An 18,428-nucleotide genomic window follows, 5' to 3' on the forward strand; every position below is an offset into this window, starting at 1 on the left:
GCAGCTGCAATGCCCAGAATAGTAGCTTGTATGTAGTAGTGGTGGGAGACCAGTAAATATTTGTCAGTGACTATTACACAGCCTGAGAGCAACTCTCGTGCTCAATTCTCGTAGCCTCAGGTTTTGTTTTGTTTCCATCTGAGAATGGAGATTAAAAACAATGCTTAATTATTGGGGAGTTGATGAGATGATGCAGTCAGACGCTCAGCATGGAGCCTGACACACAAGAGCTCAGTGAATGGTGGCTATGTGGATATAGGTACCGGGAGAAAGATAACGTCGATAAACCTCCAGTTATGTTGTGGTTAGGAGGCTCTGAGTTCCTAATGTGGGCAGGGGGGGGAAATGGAGGGTTCCCAGAAAGAGGAAAGACAGGACATAACGCGGTTTCAGGACGACGGAGCTCGTCAGTAGCCCGTGGCCAGGTGCGGAGGCGGCGGCGGAGACTTTAGGACCCTGCGCCCTGGGAGCGCGCGACTGGCCGGGTGCGCGCGGCGCGTGAGGTGAGGGGGAGGGCGCGGCTTTCGCGCCAGCCAGGAACCGCCTCGCGCCCAGCCGCATCTCGGCGGGCGGGGCCGAGCCCCCGGGCCGCAGTGCGATTGGCGGAGGCGCGCGGGTGACGGGGACGGCTGGCACGAGGCCCCGCCCCCGGCCGGCCCCGCCCGCCCGCGCGCGCGCGCGCGCGCGCGCGCCGGCAGGTCGGCAGCCTCACTCTGGTTCGCGTCGCGCCTCCGCGCCGAGTCCGCGCTTCAGTCGAGCCCGAGCGAGGCTGCGGAGCGGAGGGCTGTGGCCAGCAGAGCGCGCTGACCTGGGGAGGCGCCGTGTCCGCGGGCGTCGCTTGAGGAGACTCGGTGCCCGAAGAGTCGCGCAGCACGATGGCCCCCATTGGCCTCAAAGCCGTGGTCGGAGAGAGTAAGTGGAGTCGGGGTCCTCCCGCGGGCGAGGGCTGCGGCTGCCCGGCGGGAGCGGGGCGCCGTACCTGCCGCGGCGCCTGGCCTCCACGCCGGCGGCTCGCCCCGCCCGACCGGGGGCTCCGGGCTGGGAGGGTCCCGTTATGTCGGCGCCGCCCTCCTCGCAGGGAAGTCCCTCCTGGCCTCCAGCGGCCCGCGCCCGCTTCCCTGCTTCCCCCGCTCTCCGCTTCCCGCATTCCTCCCCCTGCATCCCACCCCTCCCCTGTTCACCCCGTCCTCTTTCACCCGTCCCTCCTCTTCATCCCCACTCCTCTCTTCCCTCTTTACTCGCATCCCCCTTCACCCCATCGCTCCCTCCTCGCCCCCATTTCTCTTTCACCCCATCCCCCTTCACGCCATTCCTTCTTCCTCCCCCTTCACCCCGAGCACCCCATCCCTCCCCTTCGCCTCGCCTGTATCCCCTGCAGCCCATCACCCTCCCCTTCCTCACCCATCACCCTCCCCTGCACCCCCGTTCTTCACTCCCATCACCTCCCCCCCCTTCCCTTCTCCCCTTCCTTCTTTATTCCCCGAGCTCCCTGATTCCATTCCGTTTTCTGCCTCCAGTCCCTCCCTCTTTCCCACTCTGCTGGGTGAATCGTGACGGGCGAGATCTCGGCCCGCGCCGCCACCCCCACCCCCTCCGGGAGCCCGGGCCGCGGTCCCCGGCTGCGGAGACCCACCTGGGAGCCGCTGGGCGCGCACCGGCTCCGACGCGCCGCTCGCCCAGCCTGGGCCGCCGCTGGCCGCTGGGGAGGAGCTGCCTGTTTTTCCAAAGGCTTGGCTCTGCAGGGCTGAGGCCGCCTCTCTCCTCCTCCCGTTCCGGGGTCGTGGCTGCAAGGGCGGGGTCTTATCTGGGTCCCGAACCCTCTTAAATCACTCGGGAGAGGCGGAAAGCTTTGGCGTGCGGCGGGAGGAGCGGCCCTGCCCTGCCCAGCACCGCAGTCTGCAGTCTCCCTGTTGGCAGGACTCAGCCCTTGCTTGGCTGGACGTTTCGGGCAGTCCAAACCACGGTTGCAGGGAAATGGTTGTTGACGGGTTTGGATGAAAGGCTCAGCGTAAGTGGATTTTTAAAAATGGATGTTGCTGAGTGTCGGCTGCAGCGGAGTGAGGGCTGGTGGTGATAATATTTGGAAACGGCGTCCTCGGCGCTAAGGAAGATTGATGATTGGTGTAGGCAGATAGTGTGCCTCTTCAATATTTTGGCCATGTCTTTAATAAAAAACGTGTAGGGATTTCCGTGACTTTCGGTACCTCTTTCGGATTTAGAAAATTAAAGCTGGACTTTTCTCTGCAGGAGAGGATAAAAAAGGAAATAGAATAAAAGTGGAAATTACAGTTTCCTTTCCAAGGATTCCATTATTATAGGGCTCTCCCGTCCAACATTTAAGGCCGTGTAGCGTTCCTTCTGAACATCATAACTGTTTTTCTTCCCCATATTTTCTGTTGGTCTATAGGAAATATTCTCACTTGTTTTACACCCTTACCTCACCTATAGCATCAGAAGAAAATTGTCATAAAAACTGAACCCCAAATGAGCACTTTTTAAAAAGTGCCCACAATAACACCTGCCTTCCTCATGCATAAAGTTTCTGAATCATATACCTTCTATTTCCTTAGGAGAATCAAGGCATTTAGGGCTGGAAGGACCCATGAGGGATCCTCTAATGTCATTTTACCTGTGGGAAAGAAATGGAGGCTCATAGCAGTTAAATGACTTGCCAAAATCAGTGTTAATTAATTTTTTAAAACCTCATGTCCATTTACTTGCAACGTTTGTAAAAAATAACTACCTTTGTTACTCTATACATACAGTTTCCTTCCAGAAGCCATTTTAAAGGGTTTTGAAATACAGAATGTTATATTACATGTTACATTCTTTCAAATGTTGGATTTGAATATTGTGCCTTTGAGACAAAAGCCCTAAGTGTTATTATAGAAGCAAGTTTTTGCATCCTTTTGCCAGGACCTTTGTTCATGCAGGTAGCTCCTTAGTAGCCGGTCCCTTTTTTAGAAGCCAGCATAAAGGCTAAAAAAAAAAAAAAAAAAAAAAAAAAAAAAGAAAATCATGAATGCAATATGGCCAAAATTTCTTAAAATTGTTTTTAATGTTTATTAAATTTTGATAGAAAGACAGAGAGCGAGCAGGGGAGGGACAGAGAGAGAGGGAGACACAGAATCAGAAGTAGGCGCCAGGCTCCAAGCTGTCAGCACAGAACCCGACTCGGGGCTCGAACTCACGGACCGTGAGATCATGACCTGAGCCAAAGTCAGACGCTCAACCAACTGAGCCACCCAGGCGCCCCAATATGGCCAAAATTTCTTTACTGAAGTAAAGCAAAGCCACTGCTTATGAAAATCAAATCAGTTTTATATAAAATTGGTGAATGTGTGAACAGCATCTGTTCTTTTTCTTTTTTTCTTTTTTAAAAAATTTTTTAAAATGTTTATTTTTGAGACAGAGTGTGAACCAGGGAGGGGAAGAGAGAGAGGGAGACACCAAATCTGAAGCAAGCTGTCAGCACAGAGCCTGATGTGGGGATCAAACCCACGAACTGTGAAATCATGACCTGAGCCGAAGTCGGACACTTCACTGACTGAGTCACCCAGGCGCCCCATCACAATTGAGCTGTGTATAAATTTTGGGAAAAAATATAATTGCAATTCTTTGTAAATGACACAGGTTAATTCTGGCTCCCAATTTTGAATGAGGTTTTTAGTGTTTCTTTCTCTAAAAATAAAATAAAATAAAGATTTTTTTAAACCAACATGTCCCCTACACAGCCTGGTCTTCCCAATTTAAATTAACACCTGATATTGTTGATGATCATATTTCCTCATTTTATTTTCTTGTAGCATTTAAAATGAATTGAAAGATCTTGTTCAGTTTTTTGTTTTGTTTGTGTGGGGGTTTTTGCATTTCTTTGATTGTTTCATCCACTCGAATGTGACTTCCAGGAGAGCAGGGTCTTTATCTTACATGTTCACCACTGTACTCCATGCCAAGAGCAGTGGCTGACTCACAATCAGCCATCAGCAAATGTTTATTAAATGAATGAGTGAATGGGGCGCCTGGGTGGCTCGGTCGGTTGAGTGGCCGACTTCGGCTCAGGTTATGATCTCGCGGTCCGTGAGTTCGAGCCCCGCGTCGGGCTCTGTGCTGACAGCTCAGAACCTGGAGCCTGTTTCAGATTCTGTGTCTCCCTCTCTCTGTGACCCTCCCCCGTTCATGCTGTGTCTCTCTCTGTCTCAAAAATAAATAAACGTTAAAAAATAAATAAATGAATGAATGAGTGAAGGATATACAGTGGACAGCAAGATAAATGTAGTTTTTGGCTTCTTGTCACATTTTTTTTTTAATGTGTATTTTTGAGAGAGAGAGAGAGAGAGAGAGAGAGACCGAGTGCTAGTGGGGAAGGGGCAGAGAGAGAGGGAAACACAGAATCAGAAGCAGGCTCCAGGCTCCGAGCTGTCAGCACAGAGCCCGACGCGGGGCTCGAACTCAACATCCATGAGATCGTGACCTGAGCCGAAGTGGGAAGCTTAACCGACTGAGCCATCCAGGCAACCCATTCTTGTCGCATCTTTTTGAGTTAAGTTTTAGAGCGGCGGTAGGTACAGGCACAACAGAAGTAGAGGAGGTAGGTCAACTTTAAGCTGTTCATTCAGCAGTGTTTGTTCACAGCCTGCTAGAAGTATGGGAGACTAAAATATGGGACACTCGTATTGTTGTGATGGACATAGACAATGCTGAGGAGCTTTCTCTGCTAACCCCAAGTTTTCCCTGTCACCCCCCTGTCACTTCCCCCACACAGGATATACTCAGAGTATTATACTTCTTTGTTGTTAGCCTTGCCCAGCTAGACCAGAAGTTCTTGGAGGGTAGAGTAAAACCTGGTCTTACTCTTTTGTTTTTAAGTTTATTTAGTTTGAGTGAGTGTGTGCGTGAGTGGGGGGGGGGGGGAAGGGGGCAGAGAGAGGCGGGGAGAGAGAGAAGCCCAAGCAGCCTCGGTGCTACCAGCACAGAGCCCCACGCCTGGGGCTCGATCCCATGAACTGTGAGCTCATGACCTGAGCCTAGATCAAGAGTCTGACACTCAATCAACTGAGCCACCCCAGGCACTCCGAACCCGGTTGTTCTTATGTCTATCCTTAGTGTAGGAATGAATCAGTGCTTGGTACTCAATAGATGTTGAATGAATAACTTAATCTTTATATGTAGCAATTTAGAGACTGGGCTCTTGGAATTAGACTACCTGGGATAAAATTCTGGTTCACCACTTATTAGCCATGTGACTTTGGCAAATAATTGAACCTTTTCGTGCCTCAATTTTTTAAAATATAAAGTGAATAACAATAGCACTTACCTTTGTGGGGTTCTGTGAGTGTTCAATGAACTAGTGCAGGTATAGCACTTAGCACAGTTCTTGGCATCCAGTAACTTCAATAAATATTCTCCTCATGAAAAGATCCACAAAGTGGGTCAGTAAGTATTAGAGGATTATGGGAAAAGATTGACTAGCTCTGTCCTGTGGGGCCACAGTTTTGGGGGAGAAAGCAGAGTCTCAGATAAATTTCTTTTTTTTTTTTATGTTTATTTTTGAGAGAGAGAGAGAGAGAGCGCGCGCGCGCGAATGGGGGAGGGGCGGAGAGAGAGAGGGAGATGCAGAATCCAAAGCAGGCTCCAGGCTCTGAGCTGTCAGCACAGAGCCCGATGCAGGGCTCAAACTCACGAACTGCGAGATCCTGACCTGAGCTGAAATCAAGAGTCAGATACTTAACTGACTGAGCCACCCAGGCGCCCCTCGGATAAATTTCTTGAGAGGTGCAAATAAACTGGAAAATGGGAGAATTGACCTTAAGAGCCTATGGACAGGTTTGTAATCTGACCCTACTTCTGTTTCCAGTTCTACTCATGTCTTTTTACCCTTTTTTCTTTATTTTCCTTCTATAAAATATACTTGTTTTCTACTCTTTACAAAGAGAATGTAAGAGAAAGGATAATTTTTTGTGTGTGGCATTTTATATCTATTTTATGTTAATAAACAATGTCTCAATCATATAAATCCGAGTTGTAATCCAGGGTTATTTCTGTTCCCTGAAGTTTCGTCAGTGTTACAAGGATGTAAGGAGTTCAAAATGTACTATTTGTCTTTCTTGTTGTTTCCTAGCTGTTAGTGATTTCTCCTCGTGTTTGTTTATAAGAATCACATTCCTCTGGAAAAGAATGCAGTTTTGATTTGTACATTAAGTACATACGTTTTTCAGATGGGGCCATGATTCATAGGATGTGTCGGAAGTTAAGAGGACGCCTAGAAAGAAGCAGTCTTTGTTCTTACACTTCTCTTTTTTCTGTAGAAACTTTGGTTAGCGTACAAATAGCAAGTATATTTTGAGATGTATTATACATGTATTTTTCCCAGTCTTAAAATCAAGGTATAATTTGCATGCAGTAATATTTACCCTTTTTAGTGAGCAGTTTTTCACATTTCAGCCATTACCTACAGCCATGTAACCACCGCCAGACCCAGAATACAGAATAGTGTCATTACCCCCTCAAATTCCCTCGTGCTGTCAGCCTCTCCTTCCTTTCTGTCGGCCTCTCCTTCCACACCCAGCCTTGGGCAAACACTGAACTGTTCTCTGTCTCTGCAGTTTTGCCTTTTCCAGAATGGCACTTCAGTGGAATCATACAGTATGGAGCTTTCTGAATATGACCTCTTTAATGTTAGTATATAATGCCTGAGAGTCATCATGTCGCATGTATCTATGGTTTGTCCCTCCTCATTGCTGACTGCTGTTCTTTTGTGCCGATGCACCACTTGGTTTATCCCTTTGCCAGCCGAAGGACGTCTTAGTAATTTGTACTTTGGACAATTGCGAATGCTTCTGTAAACATTCACACACGGGTTTCTATGTGAACAGATCACTTGGATATGTAAATCCCCAGGAGTGGAATTAATGGGTCATATGATAGGTGTATGTTAACTTTATAAGAAACTGTCAAATTGTTTTCCAAAGTAGCTATACCATTTTACATTCCTACCAGCATCCTTGTTAGTGCATGGTCTTATAAGTTTGTAAAATGTTAGCCCTTCTGATAGGTATTGGTATCTCATGGCTTTGTTTTAAGTTTATTTTGAGAAGGAAAGAATGCGAGCAGGGGAAGGGCAGAGAGAGAGTGGGAGAGAGAGAATCCCAAGCAGTCTCTGCTCTGTCAGCAGAGAGCCCAGTGCTGAGCTTGATCTCACAAACCATGAGATCATGACCTGAGCCGAGATCAAGAGTTGGATGCTTAACCAATTGAGCCGCCCAGGTGCCCCATGGTATCTCATGATTTTAATTTGCATTTTGCTAACGATTGATGATGGTGAGAGGCATTTTTTCATGCCTTTATTGTCATCTCTATATCCTTGTTGAAATGCTCAAATCTTTTGCATATTTTTTATTGCGTTATTTTCTTATGATTGAGTTTTGAGAGGTCTTTATATATTCTGGGTGCAAGTCCTTTATCAATTATATGATTTTCACACAGTTTATGTCTTGTCTTTTCATTTTATGAACAGTAGTTTTCAGAAAAGAAGTTCTAAATTTTGATGAAGTCCATCTTTAATGGATTGTGTTTTCAGTATCCTATTGAGGATATCTTTGCCTACCCCAAGTTCAAAAAGATTTTCTGTGTTTTATATATTTTCTGTGTTTTCTTTTAGAAGTTTTATAGTTTTAGGCATTATATTTAGTCTTTCATCCATTTTGAGTTAATTTTTGTATATCATGTGAGTTAGGTTCGTTTGTGTGTGTGTGTGAGTGTGTGTGTGTGTGTGTGTGTGTGTGTGTGTGTGTGTGAATTTTTTTGTATGTAAATGTTCAGTTCTAGCCCCGTTTGTTGAAAAGACTGTTCTTTTTCCCATTTTTTAAAAATCCATTTTTCCATTGAATTGTCTTTGTTCTTTGATGAAAATCAGTTGGCCATACATGGGTGTGTCCATTTCTGGACTTCCTGTTCTGTTTCATTGATCTATATGTATGTTTTCACCAACATCCACTCTGTCTCAATTATTGTAGCTTTAAAGTAAGACTGGAAACCACGTATTGTGAGTTCTCCCAACTTTTTTCTTCTTTTTCATAATTGTTTTTGTTCTTTTGGTTCATTTGCTTTTCTATATAAATTATAGAATTAGCTTATCTGTTTCTATTTGAAAAATCTTTCTGGGATTTTCATTGGAATTGTGTTGAATCTATAAATCAGTTTGGGAAGAATTAGCATTTTAACAAATTTACTTTTAAAGTTTTAGTTTCTTAGCTATAGTGCAATGTGAAAATCATAATTCTTAGCTTTACAAATAAGGGAGCAACCCTCTGATGAGAATTACATATAGTTTAGCAGGGTTGCAGAATACAAAGTCAGTTTACAAAAATTTGTATAGAAATTGAAATTTAAAATAGGACCATTTACAGTTGAGTGAAAAAAAAAGACACATGAGAGACTTAGGTATAAATCTAATGGAATATATTTTAGATCTGTATGCTGAAAGCTGTGAAATACTGATGAAAGAAATCGAAAAGGCTTAAATAAATGGAGCAATATACCACATTCATGGAATAGACCAATTTATGTTACATTTATTTTACTCTTTTTATTTTTTTAACATGTCATTTCAATTCTCTTAGGTAGATACCTAGGTATAGAATTGCTGGGTCATATGGTAACTCTATATTTAACTCTTTGAGCAATTGCCAAACTGTTTAAATTTATTTATTTATTTTGAGAGAGAGAGGGAGCGTGCGCGTGTGAGTGAGCGCAAGCAGGGGAGGGGCAGAGAGAGAAAGAGAGAGAATCTCAAACAGGCTCTACACTGCCAGCATGGAGTCCAACCATGAACCCTGAGATCATGACCTGAGCCAAAATCAGGAGTTGGACACTTAACCGACTGAGCCACCCATGTGCCCCTCCATTGTGGTTTTGATTTGCATTTCCATGATGGCTGTTGATAAGCATTTTTTTTTCATGTGCTTATTGGGCCATTTGTACATCTTTGAAAAGATATCTACACAGATCCTTTGTCCATTAAAAAAAATTTTTTTTTTAACGTTACTTATTTTTGAGACACAGAGAAAGACAGAGCACAAGCAGGGGAGGTGCAGAGAGAGAGGGAGACAGAATCCGAAGCAGGCTCCAGGCTCTGAGCTGTCAGAACCTGCTGTGGGCCTCAAACTCATGGACTGTGAGATCATGACCTGAGCTGAATTTGGACGCTTATCCGACTGAGCCCCCCGGGTGCCCCCTTTGTCCATTTTTAAATTAGATTGTTATGATTACATTTCTAATCTACATATTATTTTCATTTGAAGTTATTAGTTTTACTCTTTTAAATGTGAAAGTGGAAATCTTCAGTAAATGATAAGTATGTACATAAATCTGACCAGTTGATCTATTTCTGTAATCATCTACTTTCTATTTTTCTGTATACTTTTTATTAAAAACTACATTTTTCTTGTGATGGTTGTGATTCTATGTTCTTTTAGACAATTCATTAAAATTTAAAAGTTATTGGGGCACCTGGGTGGTTCAGTTGGTTAAGCATCTGACTCTTGATCTTGTCTCAGGTCATGATCTCATGGTTTGTTGAGTTTGAGCCCTGCGTCAGGCTCTGTGTTGGCAGCACAGAGCCTGCTTGGGATTCTGTCTCTTCCTCTCTCTGCCTCTCCCCTACTCTGTCTCTGTCTCTCTCTCAAAATAAATAAACTTTAAAAAAAAATGTAAAAGTTCTTGTTGCTGAGTGGTCCCATTAGGTCTTTATTCCCAGTTTATTAATTGAAAGTGTCGCATTTTTAATTTTTAATTTCTTTTAATTTTTAAAATTTATTTTGAGAGAGACAGAGACAGCACAAGAAGGGGAGGGACAGAGAGAGAGGGAGAGAGAGAATTCCAAGCAGGCTCTGCACTGCCAGCGCAGAGCCCAATATGGGGCTTGAACCCACAAGGCTGTGAGATCATGACCTGAGCCGAAACCAAGAGTTGGATGCTTAATTGATTGAGTCACCCAGGTGTCCCTAAAGGTGTCATGTTTTTTAAACTCCTCACTTACTTGGGGCACCTGGGTGACTCAGTTGGTTAAGTGTCTGACTTCGGCTCAGGTCATGATCTCGTGGTTCGTGAGTTCAAGCCCCACATTGGGCTCTGTGCTGACAGCTCAGAGCCTGGGGCCTGCTTCGGATTCTGTGTCTCCTCCTCTCTCTGCCCCTCCCCTGCTCACACTCTGTTTCTATCTCTCTCAAAAATAAATAAACATTAAAAAAAATTTAAACTCCTCATTTATTTTTTATTAAAAAAATTTTTTTAATGTTTATTTATTATTGAGAGACAGAGAGACACAGAGCATGAGCAGGGGAGGGGCAGAGAGAGGGGGAGACACAGAATCCGAAGCAGGCCCAGGCTCTGAGTTGTCAGCACAGAGCCCAGTGCGGGGCTTGAAGTCACAAATCACAAGATCATGACCTGAGCCAAAGTCGGACACTCAACCGACTGAGCCACCCAGGCGCCCCTATTTTTTATTTTTAGTAGGCTTCATGCCCAGTGTGGGGTCAAACTCACTACTCTGAGGCCAAGAGTTGCATGCTCTACCAGTGAGGCAGCCAGGCCCCTCTAAACTCCTCACTTTTTTAAGGATTCTAATGTTGTTGTCTTACACTTAGACCGAAAATTAGTTTAGTTATAGTTATGATTAAAAAAATTACAAAGGAATGGTACAGGACGGTATAAGCAGGGAGGCTTACACTGTAACAGGGAGGCCTGGCATAAACCAGGGGAGGTTAGAGAAAGCTTCCCTCAGGAAGTGATATTTGAACTACTTCCTTTTAGTTCCAGGTTACTAAGAATTTGTTTTTTAAATTAGTATTAACTACTTTTTCAGTTTCTTTTGAGATGATCGTATAGGTGTTCTTATTTAATCTATTAATGTAATCTCATTAATTCTAATATTGGATATCACTGCAATTCTGAAATAAACTTTGTTATTATGTATTATCCTTTTTCTGTATTGTAAAATTCTACTTATTGTTTACGCATCTACATTTATTAATATTGGAGCCTCTGGCTCTTCTTTGAACATTTCATGTATATTCCCATCCCAGGGCTTTGTATTTTTCATTCCCTATGTCTGAAATATGCTTGTTCCCTTAATTCCTTTAAGTCTCTAGTCAAATACCACCTTGCCAATGAGGTCTTCTTTCACAACTTTATATAAAATGGAAACTTTCCTGTTCCCTCCCTTACTATGCTGAACTGTCACTAGCTGACATTTCATACTTACCCGTTTGTTTGTTTATCCTTGCTTCCATTAGCCAAATGTGAGCTCTATGAGAGCATAGACTATTTTGTTCACTGCTATATCCCTAGCACCTAAAACAGTCCTGGTACATAGTAGGCACTCAATACATATTTGGAATGAACAATTGAACACCATATTTTACATATGTGTATGTGAATTTTTTCTTTCTTAACTCTTTGTCAGGTTTTCTATATCAGAATTTCTCTTATTTTTTTTTTAAAGTTTTTTTTTAACGTTTATTTATTTTTGAGACAGAGAGAGACAGAGCATGAACGGGGGAGGGTCAGAGAGAGGGAGACACAGAATCTGAAACAGGCTCCAGACTCTGAGCTGTCAGCACAGAGCCTGACGTGGGGCTTGAACTCACGGACCGCGAGATCATGACCTGAGCCGAAGTCGGCCGCTTAACCGACTGAGCCACCCAGGCGCCCCTCAGAATTTCTCTTATTAAATGAAATGGGAAGTTTCCATTTTTTTGTATGTTCCCAAATAGATGAAATAACATAGGAATTCCCTTCCTTGAATGTCAGAAGTGATTTACCTATAAAACTTTGAATTTGAGGAGAAAGGATAAATACTTGACAGGCTTTTGATATGTTTATTCAAGTTGTCTACTTCTTTAGTCAGTTTTGGCAATTTGCATTTCCTTATAAAACAGGCCTTATGGGGCGCCTGGGTGGCTCAGTTGGTTAAGCATCTGACTTTGGCTCAGGTCATGATCTCACTGTTCATGAGTTCAAGCCCTGAGTTGGGCTCTGTGCTGACAGTACAGAGCCTGCTTGGGATACTCTCTCTCTCCCACTCTCTCTGCCCCCTCTCCCCCTCACATTCTCTTTCTCAAAAATTAAAACAAGCCTTTCAACCTACAAGATTTTAATTTATTGACTATAAATTAAATTTGTATAATTTAGAAAATAGCTCCTGCACTTGTAATTATGATTCCCTTTCTCATTTTACCCTGTGTTATTATTTTCATGGAAATACATGCTAGAGACTTGTCTTTTAATTGTCTGTTTTAAAAAATCATTTTTTTCCTTTGTGTTGTGTACATGTGTGTTCTTATTCTAATTTCTTGAATAAAATGGTTGGTTAATGTTTTTCCTTGTAAAAGTATCGAGGGATATGAATTTTCATCTGAGTACAGCTTTGACTTGCCATTTATTTCTAAATATAATCCTCCTTTGTTTTGAGCTAGATGTCATTCTTATGATGGGGTTATAAGCAGTTTAAATTGGGCCAAAATTTTGGGCCATGTTTTATAAGACATGATTTGGGACTCAGGGAACATCCATGTGTTATCCATTAGACATAAGAGAGCATATATCTGCCACAGGATCCAAAAAGGACTTACTGAATGTGCACTGAAAGATTTTTCCCTCTGGCTTTTTTTTTTTTTTTTTTTGGCACACAGCATCTCTTAGAAGAAACAGGTGTTTGGCAGCTAATGAAGTATCTTTTATTTAGTGGAGTAGTCAGGCCAAATTTTATAGTTATCATTGGCAACTCAATAGCCATAAAATTTGAACCCTAGTCCCATGGCTTGCCTATATGAGAAGTCTTGGAGAATCCCCAGCTTGATCTTTTTTTTTTTTTTTTTAATGTTTATTTATGTTGAGAGAGAGAGTGTGTGTAAATGGGAGAGGAGCAGAGAGAGAGAGAATCCCAAGCAGCCTCCACGCTGTCAGTGCAGAGCCCTACAAGGGGCTCCATCTCACAAACCATGAGATCGTGACCTGAGCTAATATCAAGTCAGACACTTAACCGACTGAGCTACCCTGGCGCCCCCTCCCCTCCCAGCTTGATTTTTTTCATTGCTTCAATCAGTTGCTTCTCTGCAGGGCTGTTCCTAGCACTGAAGTTAGGGTGAGGTATCCAAGATTTCATCTGAACTTTAAGAAGTATGAGTTTTACTTACCTTCTTCCCTCCACATGTTTTTTTAAATTAAAACAAAATTTAAAAAAATCAGTGAGAGGCAGTATTGGGCAAGTGGAAGAAGTTCTGGACCAGAAGTCAGAACGTCCAGCTAATAGTCCCAGTTCTCAAGCTTAGCAGCTAGGTGACCTGGACATCATATTAAACTTATTTTTAAATTAGGAACGCTGTTCCCAGCAGCACAGAGTTCTTTCAAGGCTCACATTAAATAATATACAAAAAAATTGCTTGGAAGAATTAAAGAATTACTCTAAGGGGTTATTATTACTTTACAGATATAACTACAGAGAATAGTTTGCTGTTTAAAGTTAGTGAATAAGTTATTAGGAGAGTCCAGGAAATGAATCACTATGTTTTTGATAGACACAGGATCTAATAGTTACTAGACAACAGCCAGATGTTGTCCATTCTGATGCCCTTTGGGAGAGTTTGCATTGATTAAAACAAAGCAATTTGCTTCTGATATACACCGATCTGAGTTTAATCTATGTCTCTGGGGCTCTGAAGCAAGAGTAACTACTGATGGCTCAGATTGTAAGCTTTCCTAGGGCAGATTTCCAGTATTCCTTTTTTTAAATTTTCCTGTTTCTTACATGCCACTGACATTCCACTTTATTTATTTATTTACATATTTATAAGTAAACTCTGTACCCAGTGTGGGGCCCAAACTCATGACTCCAAGATCAAGAATCACATGCTCTACCAACTGAGCCAGCCGGGTGCCCCATGGTATTTCACTTTAAATGTCTATTAATTATTTGGCCTAAAAGCTGACCTTGTAGGAAGTGAGTGAGATATCATTTATCACATTAGGAAAACCTATTAATTCTTGGGAACAATAACAACAACAAAATTAGAGATAGAGAAAAGTAGAAAAAAACAACAAATTTTTAAAAAAATCCCTGGAGCCTAGGTGTGAAGATACAGACTTCAATCAGACTTTCCAGCAGTAATTCCTTGTTTGGAAGATTTCTGAGATGACCATATATCACGGCTTGTTTCCATGTCAGCATGCCTCAGAGGATTCTAGGACCAAGTGTTTTCACTCATTCAACCAGTGTTTATGTAGTCTCCTACGTGCCAGAGGCTGTGCTAAGGGCAGTGGATACAATGGTGTACAAGTAGATCTGGTCCTAGTGGGATTCGAACAGGCAACGGTAGCACATCAGGATAAGTGCCCTGAGAGAGGCAGTATGGTGTGATGATACTGGAGCACATGGCAGAGCCTCCAACAAGCCTTGGGGAATGAGGGAGGCTGAGGGAGACCTGGAGGAGGAGGAGGAGTTAGCCAGGAGAAGGATGGTGGGGCCTGAGGGAGAGTAAGTCAAGTAGGTGAATGTCTCAGCTTGGCAAGAGAGTAAGAGAGAAGGGCTCAATGTAGCTGGAGCTGGGGAGTGAGGGAGAGATGCTTGGGGCTCTCTTACCCTTGTGAAGGACTGTTACCTTTATTCCAGGAGCCATGGGACACCACTGAAGGTTTTAAGTCAGGGGGAGACTTGGTTAGGATTTAGTTTGGAAAGATCTCTGGTTGCTGCATGGAGGGTGGTGGGAGGGAGGGAGACTGAGGGCAGAGGATTCCATTAGGAAGCTACTGTGGTGGCTCAGGCTGGGAACAGTGGAGGTGAGCATGGTTTGCTCTGCCAGGGAAGGAGAAGTAGCAGTGGGTGGAGAGAAGAAAATCACATAAAGAAGTCTGCGGGGGAAGAAGTGTCAGGTCATGGTGATTGCTTGAATGTGCAGGATGAGGAAAAGGAGTTGGGAAAGATTCTGTTTTCTGCCTTGGTCAGCCAGTTGGAAGGTTGTACCATACGAAAGGAGGAAAAACAAGTTTGCTGGGGGACGTATGCTTTTATAGGCATTGCTTTTCAGGTGCCTATGGACTATGTAAGGGAGATGGCCAGTAGGCAGTGGGCAGATGTGCCCAGAAGGTCTGGGCTGGAAATTTGGATTGTGGCGTCATCAGGTGACTGAAGCTGGGGGATCGGGTAAGATCACAGAGGAGAGGGTATAGGAGAGAAGAGGGCCTGGGGGTCCCCCCAAGGGACGCTGACATTACAAATGGACATAGGAAGAGCAGCCAGCAGGTTTGAGAGTCAGAGATGGGAAGGTGGATCTAGCAGAGCAGTGTCTATGATTTTGTCAGTCACAGGGCCCGTCCTCAAATTGTCTGAATGCAGGCTTGAGCTGGCAACCAGGAATCTGCATTTAGGAGTGAGTCTTTGCTCTCCAGACTGGGAGGCCTGGAACCTGGATACTTTCCCAAAGTTTTTCTCTCTGTGTCTTAAAGTCACTCTGTGTCTGTATGAACTTTATTGTTCAGGATTGTTTTGAGGAGGAAATAAGGATATGGTTATAGTCAGTCAAAATGCAAAGCTCTGAGGATTTGGGATTTAGGCCATGTCAAGATGGCCTCAAAGTGTAGAATCTGGGCTCTGGGAACAATCTTAGAAGCATCATCCAGACTCCCACCCAGAGCAGGAAGTCAGATTATACTAGTTTGTTGGATGAAAGCTGGCGGCAGATTTTTTCCCTTCTCTGTGGCTGTTGGGGACAGACGGTATTATTTTCACGTCTGTGCCAACGTAGATTTTCACAGTGACAGGTATAAGCCAGGAGCAGTGTTACAAAAGTGAGGGAGGGAAGGCCGCTTATACTGTGCTTAGATGTTGCTCAGGACTTTCCAGTACATTCTAATCCAGTCACAGATGATCCTCATGAACTTCCTTTAATGGCAGTAGGAACAAAGCTGCTTCTGTTTGGCAACTGAGGGGGAAAAGGAAGACCTTTTAGGCTTAGATGGTTTTCGGAGTCCCCATCACTGAGAGTGACAGGGCAAAGCAAACCTGGGTGACCCTCTTCTCTCATAGTTCCTTTTCACCCATCTTCTCGAGCACTGATGTAACCAGGAGAGGAAGGAGAGAGGCCTCTTATGGGTCTCCGGACACATCAATATTGTTGGTACTAGTTGCTAGGGATTTGAGAAAATAAAACACTGCAGTTGAGCAAGAGTCTCCCTCTGCTCTATGTTAATTTCACACTCTAGGCTTTCCACAATAGACTCCTGTGAGGCAGACCCCTTAAAAATTACTGAGCCTACAGACCTAATCATGTTTTGGGTAAAAGTGCTTCAGGTTTTTAAGATGAGGCAATCATGTGGCTACTGAAGTTTCCAGTTTGCTTTCCCTCAGATAATCCTAGGGTGAGTTACCTTGAACTTTACTGTTTTGGTTGTGTGCTGGGTGTCTCTCCCTCTGTGTCCCCCCCCCCCCCCATCCCTACTTATCCTTTAAGGAACTTTGAAATTCAAGTTAGAGAAATAACCTTTTCCAGGCTTTAACTGAGGCTGAAAGATCTGGTCAGTTTCTCATGGTGGTAATACCCATTCTTTCCCTGCCTCCAATCTCTTATTAAAAATATCCAATGGAGGCGGGGGGCGGGGGGGCGCCTGGGTGGCTCAGTTGGTTAAGCGGCCGACTTCGGCTCAGGTCATGATCTTGCGGTCCGTGGGTTCGGGCCCCGCGTTGGGCTCTGTGCTGACAGCTCAGAGCTTGGAGCCTGTTTCAGATTCTGTGTCTCCCTCTCTCTGACCCTCCCCCGTTCATGCTCTGTCTCTCTCTGTCTCAAAAATGAATAAACGTTAAAAAAAAAAATTAAAAAAAAAATATCCAACAGGGGCGCCTGGGTGGCTCAGTTGGTTAAGCGTCCCGACTTTGCAAATTGGGCTCAGGTCATGATCTCATGGTTTGTGAGTTCAAGCTCCCCATCGGGCTCTCTGCTGTCAGCACAGAGCCTGCTTTGGATCCTCAGTCCCCCTCTCTCTCTGCCCCTCCCCTGCTTGTTCTCTCTCTCTAAATAAATAAATAAACTTAAAAATAAAAAGTCCAACATGCTGAAAAGTTGAAAGAATAATATAAATCACCTGCTTAGGTGAAGGGTTAGGGGGTTAGACATTGCAGAAGAGAAAAATAGAGAACTTGGAGACATAGCGGTAGAAACTGTCCAAAGTGAAACAAAAAAGACTGAGGAGAAAAACAGAAAACATCAGTGAGCTGTGGGACAACTTCAAGGAGTGCAATTTATATAATTGAAGTCCCTAAAAGAGAGAAGAATGTGGGGGTGGGGGGTGGGGGAGAAGAACGGGGGAGGGTATTTGGAACTATTTCCAAATTTGATGAAAACTATAAACTCTCAGATCCAAGAAGTTCAGTGAACCCCAAGCATAAGCAACATGAGGAACTCGGCACCAAGACACGTTATAACTAAATTGCTTAAAAAAAGTTATAAAAAGAAAAATTTTTTAATGTCTTACTTGTTTTTAAGAGAGAGAGTGTGAGCAGGGGAGTGGTAGAGAGGGAGACAGAGGATTGGAAGCAGGCTCTACGCTGACCACAGTGAGCCCCATGTGGGGCTCGAACTCCAGAACTCACGAACGGATGCTCAACCAGGTGCCCCCAAAGTTTTAATTAACCAAAGAGAAAAGACACGCTGTGTACAGAGCAGAGGTAAAGATGGTGCAGATCTCTTGCCAGGAACAATGTGAGCTAAGAGGCAGTCGAGCAGTGACTTTGAAGGACCGAGAGATACAAAGTATTAACCTAGAATGCTATACTCCAGAGGATATGCTGTATCCTTCAGTAACAAGGCAAAATAAACACTTTCAGATGTTAAAAAAAAAAAAGTGGAGAGAATTCATCACCGGCACATTTGCCCTACACGAAACAATACCGCAGGGGAACCTGCCTCTCCACGATGGAATGAAGGGCACCAGGCACATGGACTGTGTGAGTGAATATAAACCCACATCATTCTGAGACTGGTTATCTTCCCTCTGGTACACCACTTACCCGGCTTCCTTCTGTTCACCATCCTCCCGGGATTTTTTTTCGCCTCTCTGGTTTTTTTATTATGTATGTATGTAATCTCTGCACCCAGTGTGGGGCTTAAACTCATGACCCCAAGATCCAGAGTTGCATGCTCTACTGACTGAGCCAGCCAGGCACCCCAAATTCATGGTGTCTGGGAGGGATTTTTTTTTTTCCTTAAGTTTTACTTTTTTTTAAGTAACCTCAACGTGGGGCTTGAACTCACAACCCCAAGATCAAGAGTTGCACACCCCCGTCTACGGAGCCAGCCAGGCCCCCCTCACCTCTCTTGTTTTGAATCATCCTGTCTTCCGTATTTCATATCTTCGTTTCTTGGTTTACTCTCCTGTTT

The 18,428-nt window shown here is 44.0% G+C and overlaps 1 protein-coding gene across 2 annotated transcripts in view; it reads left to right on the plus strand.

Annotated features, from left to right (window-relative positions):
- The first annotated feature begins 707 nt into the window (after positions 1-707).
- Positions 708-18,428, plus strand: part of STXBP1 (syntaxin binding protein 1) — a 74,009-nt gene continuing 56,288 nt past the window's right edge. The window contains exon 1 of one of the 2 annotated variants that reach the window (XM_042912685.1): positions 708-912. In XM_042912685.1, the coding sequence (XP_042768619.1) occupies positions 876-912 (37 nt within the window). In that variant the 5' untranslated portion in view covers positions 708-875. Of the gene's footprint in view, positions 913-1,828; positions 2,009-18,428 lie in introns of those variants that run through there. The other variant, XM_042912686.1, reaches the window with a different exon arrangement.

Source organism: Panthera leo, chromosome D4, assembly GCF_018350215.1.
Source record: "Panthera leo isolate Ple1 chromosome D4, P.leo_Ple1_pat1.1, whole genome shotgun sequence".
Lineage (NCBI taxonomy): Eukaryota > Metazoa > Chordata > Mammalia > Carnivora > Felidae > Panthera > Panthera leo.